The 24,792-nt window shown below is 34.6% G+C and overlaps 2 protein-coding genes across 48 annotated transcripts in view; one reads left to right on the forward strand and one right to left on the reverse strand.

Annotated features, from left to right (window-relative positions):
• The window catches only part of NEXN (nexilin F-actin binding protein), a 37,890-nt gene extending 35,693 nt beyond the window's left edge, over positions 1 to 2,197 (forward strand). For all 6 annotated transcript variants that reach the window (XM_081144144.1, XM_081144143.1, XM_081144142.1 and 3 more), the window contains 3 exons: positions 737 to 922; positions 1,393 to 1,750; positions 1,867 to 2,197. In XM_081144144.1, the coding sequence (XP_081000270.1) occupies positions 737 to 922; positions 1,393 to 1,750; positions 1,867 to 1,880 (558 nt within the window). In that variant the 3' untranslated portion in view covers positions 1,881 to 2,197. The remainder of the gene's footprint in view (positions 1 to 736; positions 923 to 1,392; positions 1,751 to 1,866) is intronic.
• Positions 2,198 to 2,872: 675 nt separating this feature from the next.
• Positions 2,873 to 24,792, reverse strand: part of FUBP1 (far upstream element binding protein 1) — a 34,780-nt gene continuing 12,860 nt past the window's right edge. For 6 of the 42 annotated variants that reach the window (XM_081144110.1, XM_081144107.1, XM_081144135.1 and 3 more), the window contains 12 exons: positions 24,686 to 24,788; positions 24,477 to 24,577; positions 23,747 to 23,888; positions 22,694 to 22,854; positions 20,286 to 20,437; positions 20,120 to 20,199; positions 16,660 to 16,797; positions 14,852 to 14,926; positions 8,203 to 8,262; positions 7,980 to 8,125; positions 5,325 to 5,371; positions 2,873 to 3,095 (listed from right to left, as the gene is read on the reverse strand). In XM_081144110.1, coding sequence (XP_081000236.1) covers positions 3,062 to 3,095; positions 5,325 to 5,371; positions 7,980 to 8,125; positions 8,203 to 8,262; positions 14,852 to 14,926; positions 16,660 to 16,797; positions 20,120 to 20,199; positions 20,286 to 20,437; positions 22,694 to 22,854; positions 23,747 to 23,888; positions 24,477 to 24,577; positions 24,686 to 24,788 — 1,239 coding nt within the window. In that variant the 3' untranslated portion in view covers positions 2,873 to 3,061. Of the gene's footprint in view, positions 4,430 to 5,324; positions 5,372 to 7,210; positions 7,747 to 7,979; positions 8,126 to 8,202; positions 8,263 to 14,851; positions 14,927 to 16,659; positions 16,798 to 20,119; positions 20,200 to 20,285; positions 20,438 to 22,693; positions 22,855 to 23,746; positions 23,889 to 24,476; positions 24,578 to 24,685; positions 24,789 to 24,792 lie in introns of those variants that run through there. The other 36 variants (XM_081144123.1, XM_081144121.1, XM_081144113.1 and 33 more) reach the window with 16 other exon arrangements.

Consider the following 24,792-nt stretch of genomic DNA (forward strand, 5'->3'; position numbering starts at 1 on the left):
AAAACTGTCAAATATGACTAAAGTACTTTAAACCATGGAATTAACTAGCTATATAATCCCACTGGACTAAAACTCTTAAGGCCATCGATTTCATCACTAAATTGATTTTATAGACTCACACTATTTTACAGGTGAAACACTACTCTTAAATTACTTTCAATTTTAATTATTTCCATGGTTTCCAACTCTTACCCCTAGATAGATGATTCACAACCACTCCTGACCTCAGTGATTTCCCCAAGTTCGTCACTGCCTCTCAAGTTGCTTTCCCATTATTCTACTTGCACTCTTCTCTGCCATTTGACCATCAATAAATTGGTTGGATGGCATTCATCTGAGTTATTAATGAGGGTGACAAAGGAGATCATGAAGTGGGAAATAAGGGAGTATTTTAATTATTACAGTATGTAGTATCCCCACCCTTTTCTGTTATTCAGTATGGGCAACAAGCACTGTTAACTGGGGAAATAGACACTGGGATTCCACTGATATTGTATGACCTTTACATTGGCAGAAAGGATTCCAGTTAAGAGAATGTTTCACAAATAAACCTTGCATCTTTTCCCAAACTCAAGGATAGGAAAAACCTCTGTCTACAGTGTAGCACAAATATGTATACAAAACATGTTAATTACTTTGTGCCTATTATAAACGACAACTTCATAACTATTAACATGTAGTTCTTGGTGGTTTGGAGAAAACAAACAATTCTTATTTTTGGCCCACTTTTGTAAAGGAAGAAGATGTTGATGTCAAACCTGCAAAAAAAAGCGAGGCTCCATTTACTCATAAAGTGAACATGAAAGCTAGATTTGAACAAATGGCTAAGGCAAGAGAAGAGGAAGAACAAAGAAGAATTGAAGAACAAAAGTTACTACGGATGCAGTTTGAACAAAAGGAAATTGATGCAGCACTACAAAAGGTACCAGGCAAACATATCCTTTATTTTTCAAAGATGCTCTTAAAAACCAGTTTTATATGAGGGATAATAAACCGTTTTTATGTCACTGGAATGTTCTGTAAACATTTCATATTCTATTTTTACTGTACCTTTCCTGTTTAGATGTTTACATATTCAAATACAGTTAAACTGCCTATGGCCTTCACTCTTCAGTACGGTAACATGCCATACAAGTTGATAGCTTAGGAGCAATAGGCCACACCGTCTAGGTTTGTGTAAGTGCACTTTATGATGCTCTCACAATGACCAAACCACCTAACGATGCATTTCTCAGAAAGTACCCTGTCACTAAGTGGTGCACAGCTATGTATTTATATGCTCTTTACTTTGGGGGAAAAATACATTTGCCTTCAAGATTGTCACTAAACCGCCGCTATAGTAAATGCTGCTACAGTAAAAGTGACGCGTTGGATGCATTTATTTTAACACAGAAAAGAGAAGAGGAGGAGGAAGAGGAGGGCAGCATCATGAACGGCTCCACCCCCGAGGAGGAAGAGCAAACCCGGTCAGGAGCGCCGTGGTTCAAGAAGCCTCTGAAGAACACGTCAGTTGTAGATAGTGAGCCTGTGAGATTTACGGTTAAAGTAACAGGAGAACCCAAACCAGAAATTACATGGTGGTTTGAAGGAGAACTACTGCAGGATGGAGAAGACTATCAATATATTGAAAGAGGAGAAACTTACTGCCTTTATTTACCAGAAACTTTCCCAGAAGATGAAGGAGAGTATATGTGTAAAGCAGTCAACAATAAAGGCTCTGCAGCTAGTACCTGTATTCTTACAATTGAAAGTAAGAATTAACCACTCCTTAAAAAATCTAATACTTTTATTCTGAAAAATCTAATACTTTTATTTAAAAAATTTTTTTTCCTTTAAAAAGAATGACTTTTCTTCTTCTTTTTTTAGCTGATGACTACTAGCTCCCCTTCCCTCTGCCGGGAACTCTCTCTCTCTCCGACTTTCTTACTGCATCCATCTTTTCTGTGGCGGGGCCAAAAATGGAAACCAGAAGTGCCACTAAGCTGACTTCTTATTCTTTTTCATAACAGTCTTCAAAACACAAGCTCATCTAAAGAATACCTTCCTCCTTTCCAAATGAGCACCAGATTCATCGCCATATTATGCAGTTCATGTGCATTTAACAGGGAAAGTGGAACATTTACTCAAATATTATATCAGAACCTATTACAAAGGCTGTGCATTTCCCTTACTTTCACAGCAATATGTTAAAAAATATCATAAATAACTCACTATTTTGCACAAAAGTATGCCATCTATGAGCTATTTACACCTAAAATTAGTCTGAAATAGCTGAGACAATGAATTTGGAACCTATCAATTTGAGTGGAGGTTTTTCCTTAGTACATCATTTTGGTGGTTGCAGTTTCAGAACCTTTCTGAAACAGATGTGTGAGGGTTTGGGGTACCACTCCTTTTATGGGAAAGGGGGAGCATAGAGAAAAATTAAAGACTTTTAAGAAACAAATGCCAGAGAAAACTGGATAGAAACCACTGCCTATACAGAGTTCTGAATGCTGAAAATATTATTAAATGTACTTTTCAAATGTGTGTAATATATGCTCAAGTTTATAAAACAAATTTATGTTGTGACCTTGCCTGAACAAATTTCAGTGAGAAACTTTGTATTAGTAGTCTCAGAGGATAACACACTTTCAACATAACTGAAGGTTTCAACATCTAAGAGGATTAGATTTAGAAAAAAAGGCAGTCTTCAATTTCAAATTCTGGTCTTTAAAATGAGTTTGTAAATAGTTACTATGTTCTATTATCAAGTTGTTTTATATTTTAATTTTCTGGAAGACAGTTTTATTTTACAATGTAAACCCATAATAAAGTAACTTCTATATTAAAAAAGTCTCAGTATTTTAGAAAACAGACAAAATACACTTCCTTGTAATATTCATCAATGTACATTTATTTTTTTATTGAGGAAACCATAATACAAAATTACAGCAATCTTGTGTCCTTTTACATACAATGTCATTAAAGCAAACTCTAAACCACAGTTTGTAAAGTATTCAATTTACCTCAAGTCCAAGCTGCATCTCCCTAAGACACTGTTCCCATCACAGTAGCCATTTTAAGCCAATCTTCTTTTTACACACGGGTAGTTTCTGTAGAGAACACTTTTCTCAGGACGAAAATGCATCGAGCATGCATAAGAAAAAATATATATATGTGCAAATACATTTAAGAGTTTCTATATGGGTATAAATGAAGAAAATAAAACCCTTGGATTTATTTGCTTCTTAGAAGCATCAATGTAAAAAATCCCTCAGAAGTTTATACTTGGCAATAAAACTCAATTGACTAAACAAAAAATAAAGTTATTTTCAGAGTCAAAATTATCTTCAGGTATTGTTAAAATACATTTTAAAATGAGGCAGAATTTTCAAGAAATAAAAATAAGACCCTCATTGATTACTAATTTCTACATCCCTATTCTAGACAACAGATAACTTTGCAAATAGAACTGATTCTGGCAGAGTATTCACACAAATGAAACATTATCCTTTCTGTATACATTCCTATTTCCCTCTTATGTACTCTGCTACTCCTACCCAAACCCATCTTTATGAATTAACTACCAAGGTATTGTCTAAGGATGTTTTACAATGTTTATAAACAACTAGTATTAAACGACTAGTTCTAGTATTAAAACCATTTTCTTTAATTAAAAATAAAAGCACTTCTCATTTCTAAAAGAAACATCAAAACATAAGAATTCTAAGTATCACCACACTAAGATCTTAAAAAAAAAAGTCAAAATTTTAAGTGCTAAATAAATCAGTTCAATTTCAATCTAAACTAAACAATGTTTCTACCACTCCTAACATCCACCGCATTCAAACCAACTGGCTCACCTTTTCTGTTTCCATTTATTTCAAGGTTAAGATTAGCGCCATTAAAAAAAAAAAAATGCTTGCAGTATCAGTGAAGGCTTATGGTAACGATAAAAAATTCTCGTAAGACAGAAACAATGCCCCAATATCTATTAGCATTCATCTGTATTCTTTTGTAAAAATGCACACTACTGCTAACCCAAACTTGACAATCTCTTAACGTTCAAAGAGCTCCTTTATGTTATCAATCTTAACATACCTATCATTGACTATCAACACACACACACACACACACACACACACGGTGCAATAACTAAAACTTATGAAACTTAACAGTTCATGGAACATTTAAGAGCAAGTGAATAGCACTTTAAAATGAAGTGAGCAAAAGCAGGTACATTACACCCTATACCATATTATGTATGGGAATACATTTCATATTTCTCAATTATGATTCGCCAATTTTACCTTCTACATTGAGCCCTTCTATGGTCCATGCTCATCGGCTCACCAATGGCATACACTCAAAGGATTCCTCTTTATGGGTAACTATCTCAGGACCTGATTTTATGAGCTATGATTTGGTGCTTGCAGCATCTTCAGCACTGTGTGTGAAAATGAAGGCAGTATTTTTGAATATTTTTCTTTGTTGTAGAGATAAGCAGGAGTTTTAAAAGGATCAGCACATTTTAGAAATCGAATAAACAAAACTGATATGATGCTGCTTTAAAACATTCATCTTAACTCAAATTATGTACCAGTTAAAATACTCTATAAGAACACACAAACACTTTAAACTGGCAAAAAATGAAATTCAGCGTCAGTTATTAAAGTATTATAAATCAGAAAAATACTGGTGGTTATACAGATTATGAAAGGTTATTTGCTAAACAGTTACCATTTCACTGATGCACATGCCTTTTATGAAAACATACTGCCAGTTTTCTTGATAATTTTTTCCTTTTTCAGTGTATATAAAAGTTATAAAACCCGAACTGCCTAAAAAGGAGTCATAATAAAACTCTCACCCATTATGTCCTCACTGAATTGCTTTAGTTCAAGAATAAGAAAAAAATAAAGACTCCATAGCTTTGGAGGGCAAAGAAAATGTCCTGTCAATCTGAAACAGATTGTGAAGGCTGTTGAACTTTCTGACAAAGTGACTCCCTAAATCTTTAAATCTATGGTCTTTTCTTAATTTCAACAATTTTTCTATATTTGGTAAAAGATTACAAAGTGTGATGTAGTTCAATTACAGCAGCAATCTACTCATCATTCTTTCTTGTTTTCATAAAAAAAATTCAAATAAAAAACATTAACCAGAAATGTAAACAGTTGTTTGAACAACTTACAGACTTTCCACTGAAATAGCATAAATAACAAATACATTTTGGGGAAGCAATAGCAGATTGCTTTTGAATACACAACCACAAAAACCTCACAGGGACAACATTAATGTACTGAAATATTTATTTATATATGTCCTTAGGTTGTGCTTACCTGTTGCTTTTTGCAGCAGAACCTAAGGTGGAAGGTCTGGGAAGGCACTGTGAAGCATAAATAATTGCACTGTTTGCAATTAATAAAGATTTTAAACTTTAAACGAATCAAAATCAACAGCCTCCAATTTGTGAGTTATGATACTGAATCCAACTGAACTATCTCTTCAGTTTAATTAATAAATGTACCACTTTCCTAAAAGGTCATCTATAAAACAGTATCATGCAAAATACTGAAATTGTTCATGTCAATACCCTACTCTTAAAGATAACAGATAACTCCTTAACTATTAAAACTTCAAACTAGAGCTACATATCCATATCTATATAAGGGTAAGGGAAGTCACTCTAACTTCTATAAACAATCAAAAACATTTCAAAATATCCACAATGAACTGTACTGCTAATTTTCTACCCTAGGTAATCTCAACATTTATGTTCTTGTACATCTTCCTTTACAGTATATTCAAAACAACAAATGGTGCTCCCCACCGAGAACTAATATATATTTATGAAATGGTGTTAAAACTGCTACATTGCTTAATATATTTGCAAACTGAAAACCACTTCTGTCTGATACATTTTAAGTCTTTCATTATTAACATATAAAATATGCATATTTTACACTGAAAAACAATATATTCTAGGAGCACCAATGAGTAATACTATTCAACTTTGTTAATGATCAGTTTTCTTTAGCTATAGCTAAAGCATTTCAAAAATACTTACCCAGTAAGCTCACTTAAAAAAAACAACAGACCTATGTGTTATTCTATGTTAAATTAAAAAGCAGTTATGGTTTTCCAAGATATTAGCACTGTATTCCAACATAATATTCACACAAAGTATGGCATTTACATTATGTGGAACATTGACAAAAAGATACTGTTGCAGTTCATCAATTTGTCATTCTGATGTACTTACAGTGCAATGCTCCTTGAAGGAACACAATCAAGGATGATACACAGCACAGTCCTCCTCACCCCTACAGAGCTAGTTCTATACTGGCTGGATCAAACCTGCACTTCAACAGACAATGGCAAGACAGACTGTATTTGCATGTAGTCTAATATATTAATATGCAAAGAGCCAACAAATATGCAGAGTAAAACAATGGATTTCAACAAAATATCAGAATTTCAGCATGAATGTTATAGAGTAATAAAATGATTTCAAGTACATAAAAAAATTAAGTTGATTCAATGACTGGACTTGTGCACTTACAAAACAAAGCTTATCTATACTGCAAAAAGAAAAAAAAGAAAAGAGCTCGAACATTTTCATACCTCAATAATGTTTCAATGGCAGATGCACTGTACCTATTATACTTTTTGCATACTATTCACTTTTCTACCCTAAATTTAGAAAGAAACACACTAATATTGCATACATTGAAAGAGTTGCTTTACATGAAAAAACTGTTCTTATTTGACTACTCATATTCACTATCTGAAAACTGTTTAAAGTTAGTTATGCTGAAACAGTCTTGGAAATCAAGTAATTATCAAATTAAGAACAGAAAGGTTAACTGTTATAGCAGCAGTACAGGTCTGAAACAGTGGTCATGTATAAAAGGAAATTTCACTGTTAATGCAATGGAAGTATGCCAAAAGATCATTGTACACACATGCAATTTCTAATCAAACAGAAGGAAAAAAAAAATGAAGATATCAGGATTACTTGTGCTGAAACAGCCAAATACAATAAATGGAAAAGATCCTCCAATCTATTACTATACTGCAAGGGGGAAAAAACATGCCAGTGTTTAAAAATTCAATTAATATTTCACGGGGAAAGCTTATATATTTGTGTATATGTATCTTAATTTATCATTGCTAAGAAATTATGAATTCTTTAAATACCCACATATCCAACTTACCGACACAGGAGGTTTCATATCATTTATTGTAAAGCACAAAACAGGCATTTTAAAAGTGAAAGTATACATTGAAAAAGTACATTTATATCACAAAGCATTGACCACATAATAGTTGCAAATACATTTGCTGGAATGTGTACATCTACACTAAATACTAAAAACAAACCAATTTTCATTTCTACACAGAAATATTAACCTCCTATCAGTAGTGATAGATATTTTGTACATTTTCAAAAAAAAAAAAAAAACCAAAAAAAAAAAACCAAAAAAAAAAAAACCACTATTTTAAACCAAAAACAAAATTAAGATCTTCATCAAGTCGTCTGCATCCATATATTTAACAAAGGTATTTTTCCCCCACACAATGAAGCAAATACTGTATTGTCCACTTCTTATTATTGGCCCTGTGCAGAAGAGATACATAAGAAATACACAAAAAGTTAAAGAAAATCCTTTAAATGGAGCTAACTCAGGAGTGAATCCTTTAAGAAAGAAAAACTGGTTAATATAAATGGTGGTGGCTTCTTGCATGATTTGCAAATCCCTGGGGGAAAAAAATTTATTTTTAAAATCAAAGACATTATAGAAATGTTCAGCACTCAGATGCCATAAAGCATTATAAAAAACAAAAACAACCCAAACAGTACACCAGTCTTTCATTTAGTTATACTTTGCCATATAAAAATTAAAAAGGCAAACATAATCCCAAACAGACAAAACAGTAAACATGCAGAAAACATGACTGGAGTTTTTAACACATCAGCGAATTTATTATACCTGAGGTGCTGGAGGATGCTGTGGCATTCCCTGGGGACTTGTCTGGGCATAGTAGGCTGCTTGTTGTCTGTAGTACTCAGCCCAGGCTGCACTGTAATCTGGCTGACCACCTGGTGGAGCACCAGTAGGAGCAGGAACGGCTTGACCTTTGAGAAAACAAAACTTTGATGCTGTAATCACAATTAAAAGCCCAAAAGAATCTCACTTCTAATAAAGACAATACCTTGCTTCTTGTAATATTCCTCCCAAGCCTTTGAATAATCCTGTGTCTGCCCTTGTTGACCTAAAAAAAACCCCCTCAATTTTAATAAAATTATATCCACTGTAAGTACAGCTTATAAAGACAAAAGCAGAGGGTCAGAATTGCTCCTGTTTTCACCAGTGTCAGAAAACTACTCTAATAAAAAATAATTAGAGCCCAGAGGTGTGGCTCAGCGGATGAGCATTGACCTAGGATCTAGGAGATTGTGGTTTGATTCCCGGTCAGGGCACATGCCCCGGTTGCAGGCTTGATCCCCAGTCAGGGGTGTGCGGAAGGCAGCCAGTCAATGCCTCTCTTATCATCGATGTTTCTACCCCTCTCTCCCTCTCCTTTCTCTCTGAAATCAATAAAGATTACATATATACACACATATATATACACACACGCACATATATGAAAAGAATGTTGTTTTCTTTTTGTCTTTTAATTATCACTTAATAAAAAATTTAAAAAACCATCCACATAATTTTAACCAAGAAAGGTAAAGATGCAGGCATGATGCGGATTCAACTACAAAATTTATAAACTATTAATGTTACAAATTGAGTTTTAAAAGTGCTTCATGGTGGGAGTGGTGTAAAGGGCGCCAACGGGGGGAAAGGGGAAGAGGACATCTGTTAATACTTTTTAACAATAAAGATAAATTCAGTCTATGGCTCCTTGGTAGTGACTGGTGGGCGGGGCTACTACTGTTTTGCTCTCTTATTCATTTGGATCTGTGACGTACACATTTTAAATAAAATGCAAGTCCTCATGGGAAAAGAAATTCTATTGAGACCAAAAATCCACTTAAAAGCTATTTTTTAAAGACTATTATTTTAAGATCTGGCCAAGTTTTGTTTGCTGAATAATAACCTATAAAATTACTAATCGCATTAGTAAAATATATATATATAAAGACTAATCTATAAGATACCCTTTAATAAGATGTTCAAAGTTTTAATACTGTGTTCAAATTACCACACAATTTTATTTAAAAATAACCTGATGAAAGACATAAAGAATAACTACTGAAGAAGTTCTAAGCAACAAGATTAACGAAACACAAAACTCAAGAGCTTTCGTGAGCAGGTATTTACTAGACAGGGCAAATTTTCTGAATTAAGAGACTAACGATACATAACAAAATATGATGCATGCACCTTAAACAGGCTTTGGATTAAAACAAAGCCTCTACACACTAATAGCTACAAAAGACATTTTTCTCACAACCCGTGAAATGTAAATATGGTCTGTATGTTGCTATTATTGAAATAATTTATTCAGAGCAAACAATTTGTAACTTACTTTGAAAATGGCTCAAGCACATAAAATATGTATACAAAGTACATGTAGCAAACTTTTTAAAAAATGGCGATTCTGTGTAGAAGATATAAATATGGGTATTTGCTGTACTATTTTTTCAATTTTTCTAAAGCTATAAAAATTTTTTAAATAAAAAGTTGGGGAGAAAGAAAACATGTGTTTTCCTATTTAGCTCCTTTATTGGAACAGATTTTATTTAGTTAGTAATTCAGTTGGCTTTATAAAATTACAACTGGGAGCACAGACATACAGAAAGCTGTTTTGATGTTTGCTAGATGTTGCCAAGGAGGCAACTTTATAGTTATGCACCACACGGAGAATGGACAGCATATGTGATGGTATACCATGTAGCCTGGGTAAGTACAATCTTATGATGTTCACACAACAATGAAATCATCTAAGGACAAATTTCTCAGAAAGTATCTGTTAAGTGGTGCATGACACATTGTTTTACAAAGTAGTCTATCACCATCACAAAACTGGTCAAAGTGAATAAAAATTTAAGATTTATGACTATCTTTAAAAATGTAAGAAACCCCCTCTCTTCTATGGGCAAAAGCACACAGAAATCTCATATAGTATAAAGAAAATTCTCATATTTTTGTTTTCCAGAATTCTTTCAAAAAGAACGTGAGCTTAACATTTTGATCTAACAAAGAGACAGAATTCAGGCAAAATTGAAAGTTTTCGATATTTACACAACTGCCAAATAGCCTGGTAACGAGTAATAAAACCACATAACGTCTCTTACAAACTGCACTCTTGAAAACCCACTGACTTGAGGTCAAACCTGGTTAAGGAAGCAACAATATCCACTTCAGGTTTATGTTAGGAAATAAATCTCATTAAGAGACACTCATTTTAGAGGCCAAATTCCAATATAAAATGGCAGAATCAGGGAGACGCATCAAGAAAATACCTCAAATGCTAATATTCCCTTAAAAAAACCAACCTTCCCCAAACCAAATATCCCTGTGAAAGACAAACACGGTAAGTCAGTCAACACTTGACATTCCAATCTTGAAGTCATTGGGAAAAAACTCATTCTACTCCTCCAATCTGAAGGGTAAATGTGATTAATTTTGCCCAGCTGAAAATAGGAAGGCTATCTAATCTCCTTATGATTTGGCTGTCTGCTAGCCTCTTGCACCTCCCTGGCCCTTTTTTGGACATGTCCTTAGCTTGCTCCCTTTATTCTTTCCCTCAGTTCAAAAACTGTTTTGATGCCAGATAGTTTAGTTTATACTTTAGTAGAACATCGCTATTTAATATTCAGATAACTTCACAGTGTATAGTTTTACTTTCATTTCATTTCATTTCATTCAAGAGGTAAGACTTGCTCTACAGATCACACACAACATTCTATTACAGCCCAAGAGCCAGCCTTGCTTGAACAGATTTTCATTGTTATCGCTATATACCAGCATCTTTCCCACAACCATTCTCTCCCCCTTGGCTTAAGGTACCATATGCTAAAGGTTACAAGTCTACCATATCAGTGCTTAATATTATAAGGGCCTTCCTCAAGTCAAATTTTTTCCAAAATGCCTTCACTTACTGTCTTCCAAATAGGAATTGCCTGTCTCTACTTTGAAAACCAGTTTGTTCTCCTTAGGGTGTTTACTTATTTAAAATTTTATTTCATTCTAGCTTCAAAAATATCCATTCTCCAGATTGTTGCCATTGCTTATATGACTTAAAATTCCCTTCTTTAACCCTCTAGAATCTCATCGTTAAGAATTTCTCTCCTAAATTCTGTTAACCCTAGGAAATACAGAATTGTTCAGGAAACAAATTTAAAAACCTAACCCGCATGTTTCAACAGAGGTTTATTTAGCAAGAAGCAAACAATAACAAATTTACAGTGTTAGTGGGGATTTTCTGTTCTTGACAAGGAAAAGCTGGAATTAGGCTTTAAAGCTGGAACAGGCTGCCTCATTTGGTGAAAAGGGCACTGAATTGGAAATTAGGACATTCAGGATCCTAAGAAATCCTAGCTCTGCCACTGAAGAGTAAAACTTAGCCTCTCCAAATAAGGGAGTTAGATTTGGAGATAAAGATCTTTAATTCTCTGATATTTTATTACTCCATTCTTTCCTTCCATTTAAAAATCTGGAAGATTGAACTTTATTAATTTAATGTTTTAAGGTCTCTTATTTGTGGTTGTTCTAAAAAGAGCTAAAGAACAAGTAATGCACCTTGTAATTAGAGTAATTAAGCAACCAATCACTACAAAAAGAACTTTGATAGGAAAAAAATGACCTTGTATTTATCATTAAAAACCTGACGACCACCCGGCCAGGTGTGGCTCAGCGGTTCAGCATGGACCTAGGATCCAGGGGATCCTGGTTTGATTCCCGGTCTGGGCATGTGCCCTGGTTGCAGGCTCGATCCCCAGTTGGGGGCCTGCAGGAGGCAGCCAACCGATGACGACTCTCTCATCACTAATGTTTCTATCCCTGCCCCCTGAAATCAATGGACATATTAAAAACAAACAAACAAAAAAAACTGATGACCCAACATTTCCTTTAAGATAACAGGGAATCACTCAACTAGTCCACTTGACTCATAAAATTAACAGCTGACCATTATGCTACAGAAAAATACACAAGTGAAAAGAAGGTGAGGGGGTTAAGGAAGATTTTCAGTCAAACATGATGTTATTTAATGAAGTTATTTTTATTACCACCTTTCTCCACAAAGAATTCAAGACAGACCAGCATACTATTTGAAAACTAGAATTTAATAGTCAGTAGGGAATAGATAGAAAATGAAAAATTAAAGGAAAGGCAAAGTGAAGTATCTACTCTTAATAAAAATTTGAACAGTATTAAGACCTTACAGATTACATCCAACATACCCACTCACTTTGGGCAAGTAAAATGTAAAAAGGCTAAACAGCAAATATATTAATGGCCATGTTGCAAAGAAACAATAAAATATAATAAAACAAAACATACTCATTCCCCAGTAATTACCTAAGTCTACCAATAGGCCTTTGTTTTCACCTAGTTTTAATAATATAGGGAACAGCCCTTGCTGGGTAGCTCAGTTGTGTGGAGCGTCGTCCCATACACCAAAAGGTTGTAGGCTTAATTCCCAGTCAGGGCACATACCTAGGCTGCAGGTTCACTCCCTGGTTGGTGCGCATTCAGGAGGCAACAGATCAGTATTTCTCTCACACTGATGTTTCTCTCTCTCCCCCTTTCTCTCTAAAAATCAATAAAAGCATATCCCCTTAGGTGAAGATTTTTTTTTAAAAAAAGTATATGTGTGTATATATAGATATGTGTGTGTGTATACATGTATGTATGTATGTATGTATGTATATATGAAACATCTCTGGTGTGTTACCCGCTGTGAAAAAACAGGTTGGACCTAATGATTTTTAACCTTGACATGCTTAAATCTTTAAAATGGTGAAGCTTTTTCATAAAAGATGACCAGAGGTCCTGACCACTACACTGTCACAAAATGATTAATAGCATTTCTAGTTATTCTATAAAGCATCCCAGTTTGGACAATAAATTAGGTGATCACCCTAAGTACAGTATACCGTTTTGAGGTTAAAAGGAATTTTTTTTTTTTTTTTTTAAGTTTCTTTTCGCAGAATTTCAGTTGTAGAACTGCCTGAAATAAGCTGGGTCAAAAAAACATAAATTCTGTTATAGCCTCAAGAATAACATGCAGCATGACTTTCTTGGAAAGTCATTCTAACAGGGAAAATTATTTTTCCTTTTTAAAACAGAAATCAGCTGTGTAAAAAATCCTTATCACCAGGTACATGCATTTTTATGCAAAAAAATACCACTATAATAACCCTTCTGGACATTTTTTCCTGTGGAAAATGACATTCTTCGACAAAGAAAACATTAAAATTTACATTGAGAATCACAAGTAGACTGTATTTTATGAAAAATTCTACCATCTATATACCTTCTATACCAGTGAAGGATAAGCAAGTTTATCTGTTTAACTTTCCTTTATGACAACTGGCTATAATAGAAGTTGTGTTGTTTGTAAATGAGTAAGAGCATAAGCCCCTGGTAAACAACTTGTCCAGAAATATAACATCAGGTTCCAAATGGTCCCTAAAAAAGCCAAATTTTGGATATTCTACTTCCACCACTTAGTAGCTGTGACCTTGTTTCTCAATCTGTACATGTGAAGTGTCACTGAAGGTACAGTTCTGTTAATTCACAGCAGTTTGTGTTAATATATTTGCAGAGTAATTAACTGTACCTCCCCTAGAATATGATAACCAGAAGGGCAGAGTTCCTAGCTGTTATTCCCACAATCACTTTCTACGCATCTATCACCATGCTTGGCATATAGTATGTCCTCTACATTTACTGAATAAAAATGGCCTTACTAGGTGATTGTTTTTTCTTTTTCACATATGCAAATCCTATTTAACTTCCTCTGTCACTGTAAGTTATTTCTTATATGCTTATTTTGAAGCAAAAATACAAGTCTCCCCTTGTCTATAGTCAACTGTGGTCAGAAATATTAAGTAAAAAATTTCAGAAATAAACAATTCACATTTTAAATTGTGCACTATTCTGAGAAGTGTGACAAAATCTTGAGCCATCACACTTCTCCCACCCAGGAGGTGAACCATCTCCCTTGGTCCAGCATATCCACGCTGTATATGCTACATGCACGTTAGTCACTTAGAGCTGTCTTGGTTATGACATCAACGGTCTTGTAAGTGCTTGTGTTCAAGAAATCCTTTACTTATCATCATAATCGTTCTATTTTATAATCATTATTAATCTCTTACTGTGCCTAGTTTATAAATTTACTATCTCTGGTTTCAGGCATCTACTGGAGATCTTGGAGTATATTATATCCCCTGCAGAAAATGGGGGACACTACTGTAATACCACAACCAATATTTCTTTGGCATGCTAGAACTTAAGCTATGCCATTTTGGCCCCTAACATATATAACTGTCTTTGACAAAAATGTAGGTAATACTGTCATACATGCCAGTAGGAAAATTTTTAGTTTCAATTGGTAAGTGGTTGACAAAAGGATCTACAAATAAAACCACTTCCTTGTTATGTAATCACAAATTTAAGAATTATTTGTAATCACCTTGAAATGTTTAAAAGTTCAGTGATTTTGAAATGCAATCTTGCTCAATTATTCTCTTAAGATTTTAAAAGTTAATCAATGAAAATCCAAAGTAATAAAAACATGATACGAGCATGCTTTTATTGAAACCTCCAACCTTCTAGAGTAATATTTACTGAATGTTTCAATTTAATTAAATGTATAAAAAAAGAAATGTAGAACATACCCATTTTCTTGTAGTATTCTTCCCAAGCCTTGGTATAATCAACCTGTCCAGCAGGAGCTGGATTTTGTTGATCACCTTGTTCAAGAAAAACGAACAAAACAAAAACAAAAGATTAAAGTTTTCAAGGGACAATTTTGGTCTTTTCTGTCACTTCCTTGAGTGGAAGAGTTGGGGGGAGGGAGGTGCTGTGTGACAGTGGAATCCCTGGCTGGTGTACATTGGGGTAGAGTTGGTGGACAGAGAAGATGGTCTATGTATTTGGAAGAGTAGTTACATTGAGCATGTAAGCAAATTCACGTGTCAAATAAGAAAACATTGAGGATACCAGGTCCCTCACCATTTATAAACATGAAAAGGAAAAAGGCCAAAAAGAACCTTGAAGTGCAAGAATATAATTGCAGGCGATATGAATGTACAGTTTAATATATATATATATATACACATTTAAAACACACATATATACGTTTATGCAGGTATGCATGCATGTAAATTCCATAGCTCTGTACACTGAAAGGAACTAGAAGCAATGACACTTCTGTAGCAACGAACACACTGAGTTTGGTTTCTAAATACCATCATTTACTAAAAGGAATCAGGGCTCCTTGGAAAAATGGCTGATTCTAGGGCTGGAGCCCAGAGAGCATCTTATTGTGCAAGAAAGTAGAAAGTGCTTAGAGAATAATAGGCATGTCAAAAGGAAACAGGAACAATCTTGAAGGTACTCCTGACTGTCCAAATCTAGGACAGTTTGCTAATCAAAATAATAAAGATAGTCTAAAATACAACCCCTTGAATAAAATAGGAATTCATACTGATAAAGAAGTAGGGAGGAGGAAAAAAAGCTCTTCCTCAGAGTAAAATACTAACTAATAAATGTAAAATGAATGATGGAAATAGGAATTACCATCATAATTGTAGCTGAATGAGGCAGGTGTTAATAACCAACGAAGGAGGCCAATGGGTAGAAGTTCAATGAGGTACAGAATAGTGGTTATAGTCTCACTATAACTTTCTAGAGAATATTAATTTCAAAGAGAAAAATGGTAATTCTATGGTATAGAGATCTGGCAGACACTAATATAACCAAGTCACCATGGTTACCATCTCCAGGGATGAGGTATTCTTGCCATACCATGAGCAGGACACCATCTTCAGGACAAAAGATTGAAGGGACTTAGACTGATTATCATCCCACAAAACAAAAGGCCTGTACTCTTTATAACATGAAAAAGACAAAATTATTCCTGATTGATGAGACTGAACAGACTTGACAACTCATAAAAACATGTCACCAGATGGGATCCTGGATAAAGAATAAAAATTGTTGGGACAAATGGTGAAATCTGAATTAAGGACTGTACACTGGGACAGTAATAAAGTATCAATGCTGATTAACTGATGTGGAGGGCTGTATGATGGTCATGGATTTCTGGAGTTAATACAGAAGGGAGTATTAAGGAATAATGGGGCATCATTCCTATAGGTTGGTAGTAAATGGTTCTGACAAAGCCTAATGATAATGGACATGGACACATGATAGGAAGGGTAATAAAAAATGGAGGTGTTAATAGGGGGATAAAACACTTATTAGTTATTAGATAGATAGGTTATCTGGGTGTTCCTGCTCTATAATGTATCTTACAACTTTTATACAAGTTTGCAATTATTTCAAAGTAAGTTATTTTTTTAAAAGTCTGCTTACCGAAGCTATAACTGAATATTAGAAATTTTTAGGTATCACATGCACTTTATATATAATTCCAAACACACATTTTCACATTTATAAAAAAAATAAATTGTTTTATTACCATAGTTACCTTGTCCATTGGTTTGGGTTGTAGTTGGTGCACCAGCGGGAGCTGCAGGTGGTGGCTGTGCTTGCTGTTGATAATAGTGAGCATAATATGCAGCCCACGCTGCTGAATTTGGATCGGTTCCTGCCTTAGCTAGAATAAACACAAGTTCAACATTTGCATCTAAAATCCATATTCTCTCTCTCTCTCACACACACACACACACCCCCTCTGGCAAATACATAAACCCAAAAATTATCTAGACATAAAAAATAGTAAATAGAAACTTTCACATTCTTCTATTAGTTTCACCATTACCCCTAGCTTTTATAGAAAACTGAGGTTCAGACATTAAGTGGCATTCCTAGGTCCTAGAAAACTAGTTGGTGGCCCAATTTGGATAGGAACAAAGATCTTTTCTCCAAATCCAGCACTTTGTCTTAAACCATCCTGTGTGGGGGTTTTTCCTAAATCAGTTTTGCCTCAAGCACAACAGTTCTATATGGCAGATGACTAAAGAAAGGATTTCTAGGGACTAATCTGTACAAGAAAGAAACAATTATTATAGAACTATGAACTCTCCCCTGTCTTGTTTTCAATAAAAAAACTTAAAAATCTTAGAAAACGAAACATATTTCTTCATCTTATCACATTTCACAGTGATTATTCTAAAACATAAACTTGATGTTATAGCCCCACTTGAAATTCTTCATTTATTCCCTAGAGTCTTCAGGACTGTCAAAGCTCTTAAGTATAGCATATTACTCAATAACTTTAATGATCTGGACCCACTAGATTATCCTTTCTATTCCAGCCTCATCTTCCTTGTCGATACTAGAATTTCTAACACTCATGTTCTGGTCACAATAAACTATTTGTACTTTTCAGAAGTTATGCTTATATCTGGGCCTTTGAGCATGTTATGCTTCCTCTGCACTGACTCACCTTTACTCACCCTTCATAAAAATCAACTGATGCACTAACAGTTGAGACTTCTCAGTCAGAAACAGAATTTCTTTTATTGATTCTATCCTTTATACTATGAGTATCATATGGTATTATAGGTATATCTTTATTAGTTTGTATCCTCAAGAAGAATGTCATTTCCTTAGCCAGAGTTAGCATCTATAATGTAATCTGTTTATAGACTTCATCCCAAATGGACAGCAATTCTCAGCTGCTTAATAAAAGTGAATGAAGTTTGAGGGGAAAAAAGGAGCAAGGATTTTTAGAGGAATATAATTCTAAAGTGATACAATTCTAAGACATTACACCACCCTCCTAACTCTCTCAAGAAATAAATGTATTGATTGCTTTTCTATGTTGGATATTTATGCCTCAATAGTGTCATTACCTGTATACTAATTAACACAAATACTTTCACTTGACACTATGTCTGGATAGAGAAAATCAGATAGAAGACTCTAGGAAGTGATACTGATACTCCTAAATGAACGTCATATAAGAAAACCAGTCTTAAAGTGCATTAAAGTAATAGTAAAGAAAATAAAAAGATGCTATACAAGTAAAAAAGAAAAAAAAAGAGAAAAAAAAGAAAACCAGCCTCATATTTATATATAAAATACATAATGAGAACTTACTAATTCACTCAGCATAATATTCATTCATTTTTGTATCATCATTTTATAGATAAGAAAACGTAAGATTTAGAGGGGCTAAAAAATTTGCTTGTTACACAATTACTTAGTCGTAAGTCTAAGCATTTTGAAGTCTAAGCTTTTCACTACTACATAAATGCTTAACAGCCCATAACTTTTTATAGAAATAGATTTAGTTCACAGAATATTGACTTCATTAAATATTTCATTTAATAATCAATTACTTTTTTTTTTTTACATAATATTATATCTAATGTAAGCAATATTTAACTCTAGGGGGTATCTCAGCTAAATGAATTCTTTCTTTCCCAAAAGCAATGCAGGAAACCACATTCGTTAACAAATTCTTACAGTGGTGACTTCACTACTACTCCAAGTGGGAAAATGAGACTGTGATAGAGACCACTTCTCTACTCCCATCATTTTTTTCAATCATGCTACCTACCCAAACAGTGCTCTCATAGGTGCAATTCTGCAGATCCAAGTTACGGAATATAAATATGCCCTTTAACTTGCTCAACCTGTTGAATCTCTTAAATGTTGATTCCTCTGCTTATCACACCATACCAATTAGCTTACAAGAGGGAAAAAAGTCCTTTCATTCTTAAAAGACTAACTTTAGGCTACTATACAGTAAATCACATTTGACTCTCCTGTAAGTCCTTCTATCACAGTATTGCTAACACTTGGAGTGCACTCTTCTGCTACAGAATGTAAACTGCTCTTTGCACACACCCAGATCCTAGGCACACTCAAGTTGTTTCTTAAATGAGTGGATATTGTTGTGGTTATTGAGTGACTGCCATGTTCTGTAATCATATTTCAAAGAACACATCATATTCCTATGAAATTAAAATGTTATATAATATGGGGCCACATTTAAATACCACAATGTTTCCTCTAAATAAATTATTTTAGTTTTTAAAAATACAAATTATTAACTAGTGTGGAAAGGAACTCATAATTCAGTACCTTCCTTGAATCTACTCTGGTGAAAGAGGCCTAAAGGTAGGCATTAGGTGAGAAAAAAGAATCATAAACGACATCGGTTTTGATAACTGTCCCTTTGACCACGGTGAGGGAAAAAAACTACATGGAATTGAGTAGAGTGTAATAATGGAACTGAATAGAGTGTAAGATACATAAAACTGAGATCTGAGCAGAGAAAATATTTAACAAAATTTATTTTATTTCAGAGTTCCAACATGCAGATATTAAATACAGACCTAGATTAAGCAAAGAAGTTATATGCATATATGCATAACCCATGGACACAGACAATAATGGGGTGAAGGCCTGGGGAGGAGGTGGGAGTGAGGTGGAGGGGGTCAACTGGGGGGGGGGGGAATGGGACATCTGTAATACTTTCAACAATAAAGATAAATTAAAAAATAAATAAATAAATACAGACCTGATTTTTACTAACAGGTAAAGTTACCATATCTGCAACACTGAAACAGACAACTTATATATCTTATTTGAGAACTTAAGAGTTAAATGCCCAAGTATTAAACACTCCATGTAGACTCTTAACATACTATATACATGTAACGGCATGGTAACCTAACACTTTAGACATTGTACTTCTTCCTATAGCTTTTGGCTTTTAGTACTCTGCTGTACTAAACATCAAAAGTAGAGAAAGTCAAATGCAGGTCAAAAAAAGTTTCATGAGAATAGACCATATTCATACCAGTCTAACACACTGTGGTAGAACCCAAACCTAACACTCCTGCTGAAAGAGCGAAACAAGTGCAATAAATGGAATGCAATGTAGAAATAAAACTAGAAAATGCAAGAATGTAACAGGAGTGAAAAACAATATAGATTACACACAGATGATAAGCATTTTTTACCTGGATCGGGAGGGGCCTGTTGCTGCCAGTGTGGATATGCATTTCCCCATCCCTGGGGAGCATAAGGGGCTGGAGGACCACTGAAAATACAGAAATCAATATAAAAATAAGATTTACCAAAAGCTACGATGTTAGGGAAAAGCACAAAATCAAACCCAATACTTACTGAGGAGCAGGGCCAGGAGGTCCTGGATTGTAAGGTGCAGGGTTGTATGGTCCCATTGGAGTTCCAGGCCCAGGGGGCCCAGGAGGCCCATGGGGGCCTGGGACACCATGGGGCCCATGGGGTACAGGTGGCCCTAAAGGATTTACTGGGCCCTGCCAAAAAACATATAAAAATCAGAAAAACAGCAATGGTTGAACAACTCAAAGGCCAAAAACAATCTTCCATTTCTATCTTCTTATATGGCCACAAGCAATACATTTTAGATCTTCCTTCATTTCTTAAGTCTATCTTATTGAGACATGTAAAATTCATTAAAATCAACAGCACTAGCAAAGAACTGAAACATTTCCTTTACTTCTATTTTATTCAGACTATTCCCCTTTCCCTTGGTAATTCTTACTTCTACCAGTATTTCTCATCTTCATCATGGAAGCTTATGAAATATCAGATCCTATTTCTCTAGCTCTTCTCTCTGCATCTACATCTACTCTCCTACCAATAACCACAGCCATCTTAACAAGATATTTCCCAAATTGCTTAGGTCTTATATTGTGAACTATTTATGGAATACTTGACCAATAATGTAACTACTAGTTCTCGTTCAACAAAACTAAAGTGCCCCCTGCATACCTTCTACTGGGGATTGAGCTCACAACCCAGGCATGTGCCCTGACTGGGAATGGAACCAGTGAACTTTAGGTGCATGGGACAACACTCAACCAACTGAGCCACACCAGCCAGGACAAAGTAGCAACATTTTTATAAGGCTATGTGACGGGCACTCCGCACACTTAAATCATTTAATCACTACAACCCTATAAAGTAGGAACTATTATCCTCCTTCTCATAGCAAGAAACTGAGGCAAAAATGAATATAATGTTCCCCAAGATCAGTCAGTAAATAATTCAGAGTATTTATTTATTGTTAATCCTCATCTGAGAATATTTTTTCCACTGATTTTTAGAGTGGAAGAGAGGGAGAGGAGCAGAGGAAGAAGGGGAGAGGAGGAGAGAGGGATCAATGTGACCCCGAGACCTTTTGATGCAAGGGCTAAAGCTCTAACCACTGAGAAAAGCCAGTCAGGGACAGAGTGTTTTGAACTCAAATAGCCTAACTCAAGTCTATGTTCTTAACCACTATATTAAACTGCTTCTCTAGGACAATCTACCTTGTCTGTCTACCAATCCAGAAGGAATCCTGATCCATGAATAAAAGAATAGTAAAATTTTAAATGTTTGTATTGATTTCAAAGAGGAAGCGAGAGAAAGAAACATCAATGATGAAAGAGTCATCGATTGCCTGCCTCCTGCACGCCCCACACTGGAGATTGAGCCTGCAACCTGGGCATGTGCCCTGACTGGGAACTGAACAGAGATCTCCTGGATCATAGGTTGTTGCTCAACCACTGAGCAACACTGGCTGAGCAAAAACCAGTAAGGTTTAAAACCAAGATGTGCTATTCGTTTTTCTGGCATCAATCTCTGCCATTACTGAGTCCACAATTATTTTCTTTATGTCTCTGTACAATTACTTATTGTTCATATAATATTTGTGTGTATTTTTATAAGATATCCTTTAAGTATTTTTTGTACATCTATTTTTGACTTCCCAGACAGAAACAGTTTCAAACTTCTTTTGCACCCTATCCACAGCATGGTACACATCAAGAATTTTCCTAAGAAATTCTAATTATTATTAATAATTTAAAATGCTCATTTACACCCCAGGTTAATTCTTTATAGTAAAACAGTAAAGCAATATTTACCTCATTCATAAGAAAGAACAGTCAAGACTGTTCATACATTTTTGCACTACCACCAGCAAACTGTTCTAGTTTAAAAATTTTCAAGTTTGGCCATGCATCAGAATCACCTGGAACATGTCTCTAAAATTAGATGTTGGGCTCTATTCTAGACATTCTGAATGAGAACTGTGTATGTTATGTGTAGAGGTGGAAAACACCCAAACAGTCTACATTTAAAACTCCCCAGATGACTGTCTAAGAATTAAGATTTACAAATTTCTACTTTAAAATGGGATGCATCTGATTCAACTTTGCCTCACCAGGGCTATATATAAAGCCCTTAATAAACACTGAATTTCCACTAACTGCATCCTTCAAATATGTTCCACAATCCTCCACCAACCCTAACATATCAGCAAGTAATGCTATCCTCTTATCCACCCACACTCACATGTAAGATTCTGAACACCTGTTACTATATTTAATTAGGTTACTTTTATTACTGGACAATCTAGTCTATGTTTGTTATCTAGTATGTGATGATCTATAATTTTAGACTAAAAATTGACCTTTTTCTGTATAGCACTTTTGGAAGCACCTGAATCAATGTCTTACTTAACTAACAGGATCTATGTTATAAACTGAAGTTTGAAGAATACTCACACCAATCTTTTCTTCAATGAGTTGTCGAGCATAGTCTATTTGCTGTGGAGTGCCACGAATTGTAAATAACTTCATATTAGGATCTGCATTAGGTGGAGGATTTCTCTGAAGTTCTATTCTTGCACCAGACTGTTGGCTTATGCTTTTTATGGTTTCACCTCCTAAAATCAAAACACAGTAATTTCTCTAAGGATTCAAAGGATACACGAGAAGGTATTTAAAATAAAATGGAAGTAACAAATGAACTAACAAAAACCAACTCATAGATACAAACAGAATGATGATTACCAGAGGGGAAGGGCAAATTGGGCAAAGGGGGGTCAAATATACGATAATAGAAAGGAACTAGACTTTGGGTATAGAGCATGAAATAGGGTATACAGATATCAAAGTATAATATATACCTGAAATTTACATGTCCTTAACCAATGTTACCTCAATAAACTTAAAGTCACAATTAAATGGACCATTAAGTTTTGACCAGTAGTCCATCTGCCAATATTCTAGTAAGAGTTCCATTTATTCTACACTTTAAACCAAATTATATAAAACATTTAATGCTTCTCTTAAAATACATTTAAGTTTTAAGACTTTACTTAGTATGCCTATACCTAACCTTAAAATGGATAACTTATCAAAATAGTTCAATTAAACTGCTTTTACAGTAAAAGCAGTTTTAAAGCAATGTAAACATAAAGTAACACATTAAATACAGAAATTTGACAACATGTGTATCAGGAAATAGCAAAGTAAACAAAAACACCCAAACCATTTTTGGGGTCAAAAGAAGTTTCTTACACTAATAATTAAGCTGTTGGTCTTCTCTAGAAGCTCATGTGGATAAAATACCACTCTTTTTATTTAAGTATATATAAGGTGCTTCTAATTTACATTTTAGTTGTTACATAACAACATAACACTTTTCTACTAAAATACAGCTCAGGAAAAATCATCACTACTTGTTTAAAACAGCAACAGAAATATCAACAAAAAAATTAATACGTTAAAACTTTAACCATACATTAAAACATTGAAGAGTTTAAGATACATTACCTTTTCCTATTATTAATCCAGTTTTCCCAGTTGGTACAATGAAATTAAATTCCTGTAGTCCACCAGGTGGTCCCATGTTCCAGTTGCCTTGACCTCTACCTCTTCCTCGACCACCAGGTCCAGGTCCACCTGGATTACCAGCCTAAAGAGTAAGACAAGAAACAAAGTCAGCATAAAAATATATTCCTTTCCACAATAAAATTATTACATTTTTACTTTCCTCAACTCTCATTTTCCTAAATCAGAAATTTAGAGACGTTTGGAGATAACTTGGCTTAAATAATCAGCCAGGAATAACCATCATTTATTCTGGAATGAATAAGGTAGCTGTCTTCCTGCTCCAAGATGTGCACCTCAAAGCGATGTAAACTTTCTAGTTATTAAGTATCACCAAACAGATTCTGATATAAAATAAAGGAAGGGGGGCACTTTCAGATTTGATGAAGGAATTTTTTTTTTTAAATTCTCACCCTAGGATTTGTTTTTATTGATTTGAGAGAGGAAGGGAGGGAGAGAGGGAAAGGGAGAGAAACATCCATCAGTTGCCTTCTGTCTGCGCCCCAATGAGGGACAGTATCCTCAACTTAGGTGTGTGCCCTGACAAGGAATAGAACCCGCAACCCTTCTGGTGTATGAATGATGCTCCAACCAACTGAGTTACCCGGCTAGGGCTAACGGAAAACTTTTTGAATGAAAATAAAACAAAGAAAATATTAGTATTCTATCAAACCTGAACACTTCGAAGAAGGTCTGTAATAATTTCTGCAGCATGTTGACATCGGTCTGGAGGTCCTGTTATTTGTGCTATTCTGTCAGGTGTTGTTCCATCATCTTCAAAACAAAACAAAAAAGAAACAAAATAGATTAATTTAGCATTTACTGTGTCACTGTCAAAAGTATTTGCTACCAACACTTAGAAAACTAAACGTATGCACTCACCTGGCTTAAACTGAATTCGAACACCAGCATCATTTTGTATTTTTTTGATCATCTCTCCATTTCTTCCTATTACAATGCCAACAGCAAATCTTGGAATGGGGACCTTA

The sequence above is a fragment of the Miniopterus schreibersii genome (assembly GCF_964146895.1).
Source record: "Miniopterus schreibersii genome assembly, chromosome: 8".
Classification (NCBI taxonomy): Eukaryota; Metazoa; Chordata; class Mammalia; order Chiroptera; family Miniopteridae; genus Miniopterus; species Miniopterus schreibersii.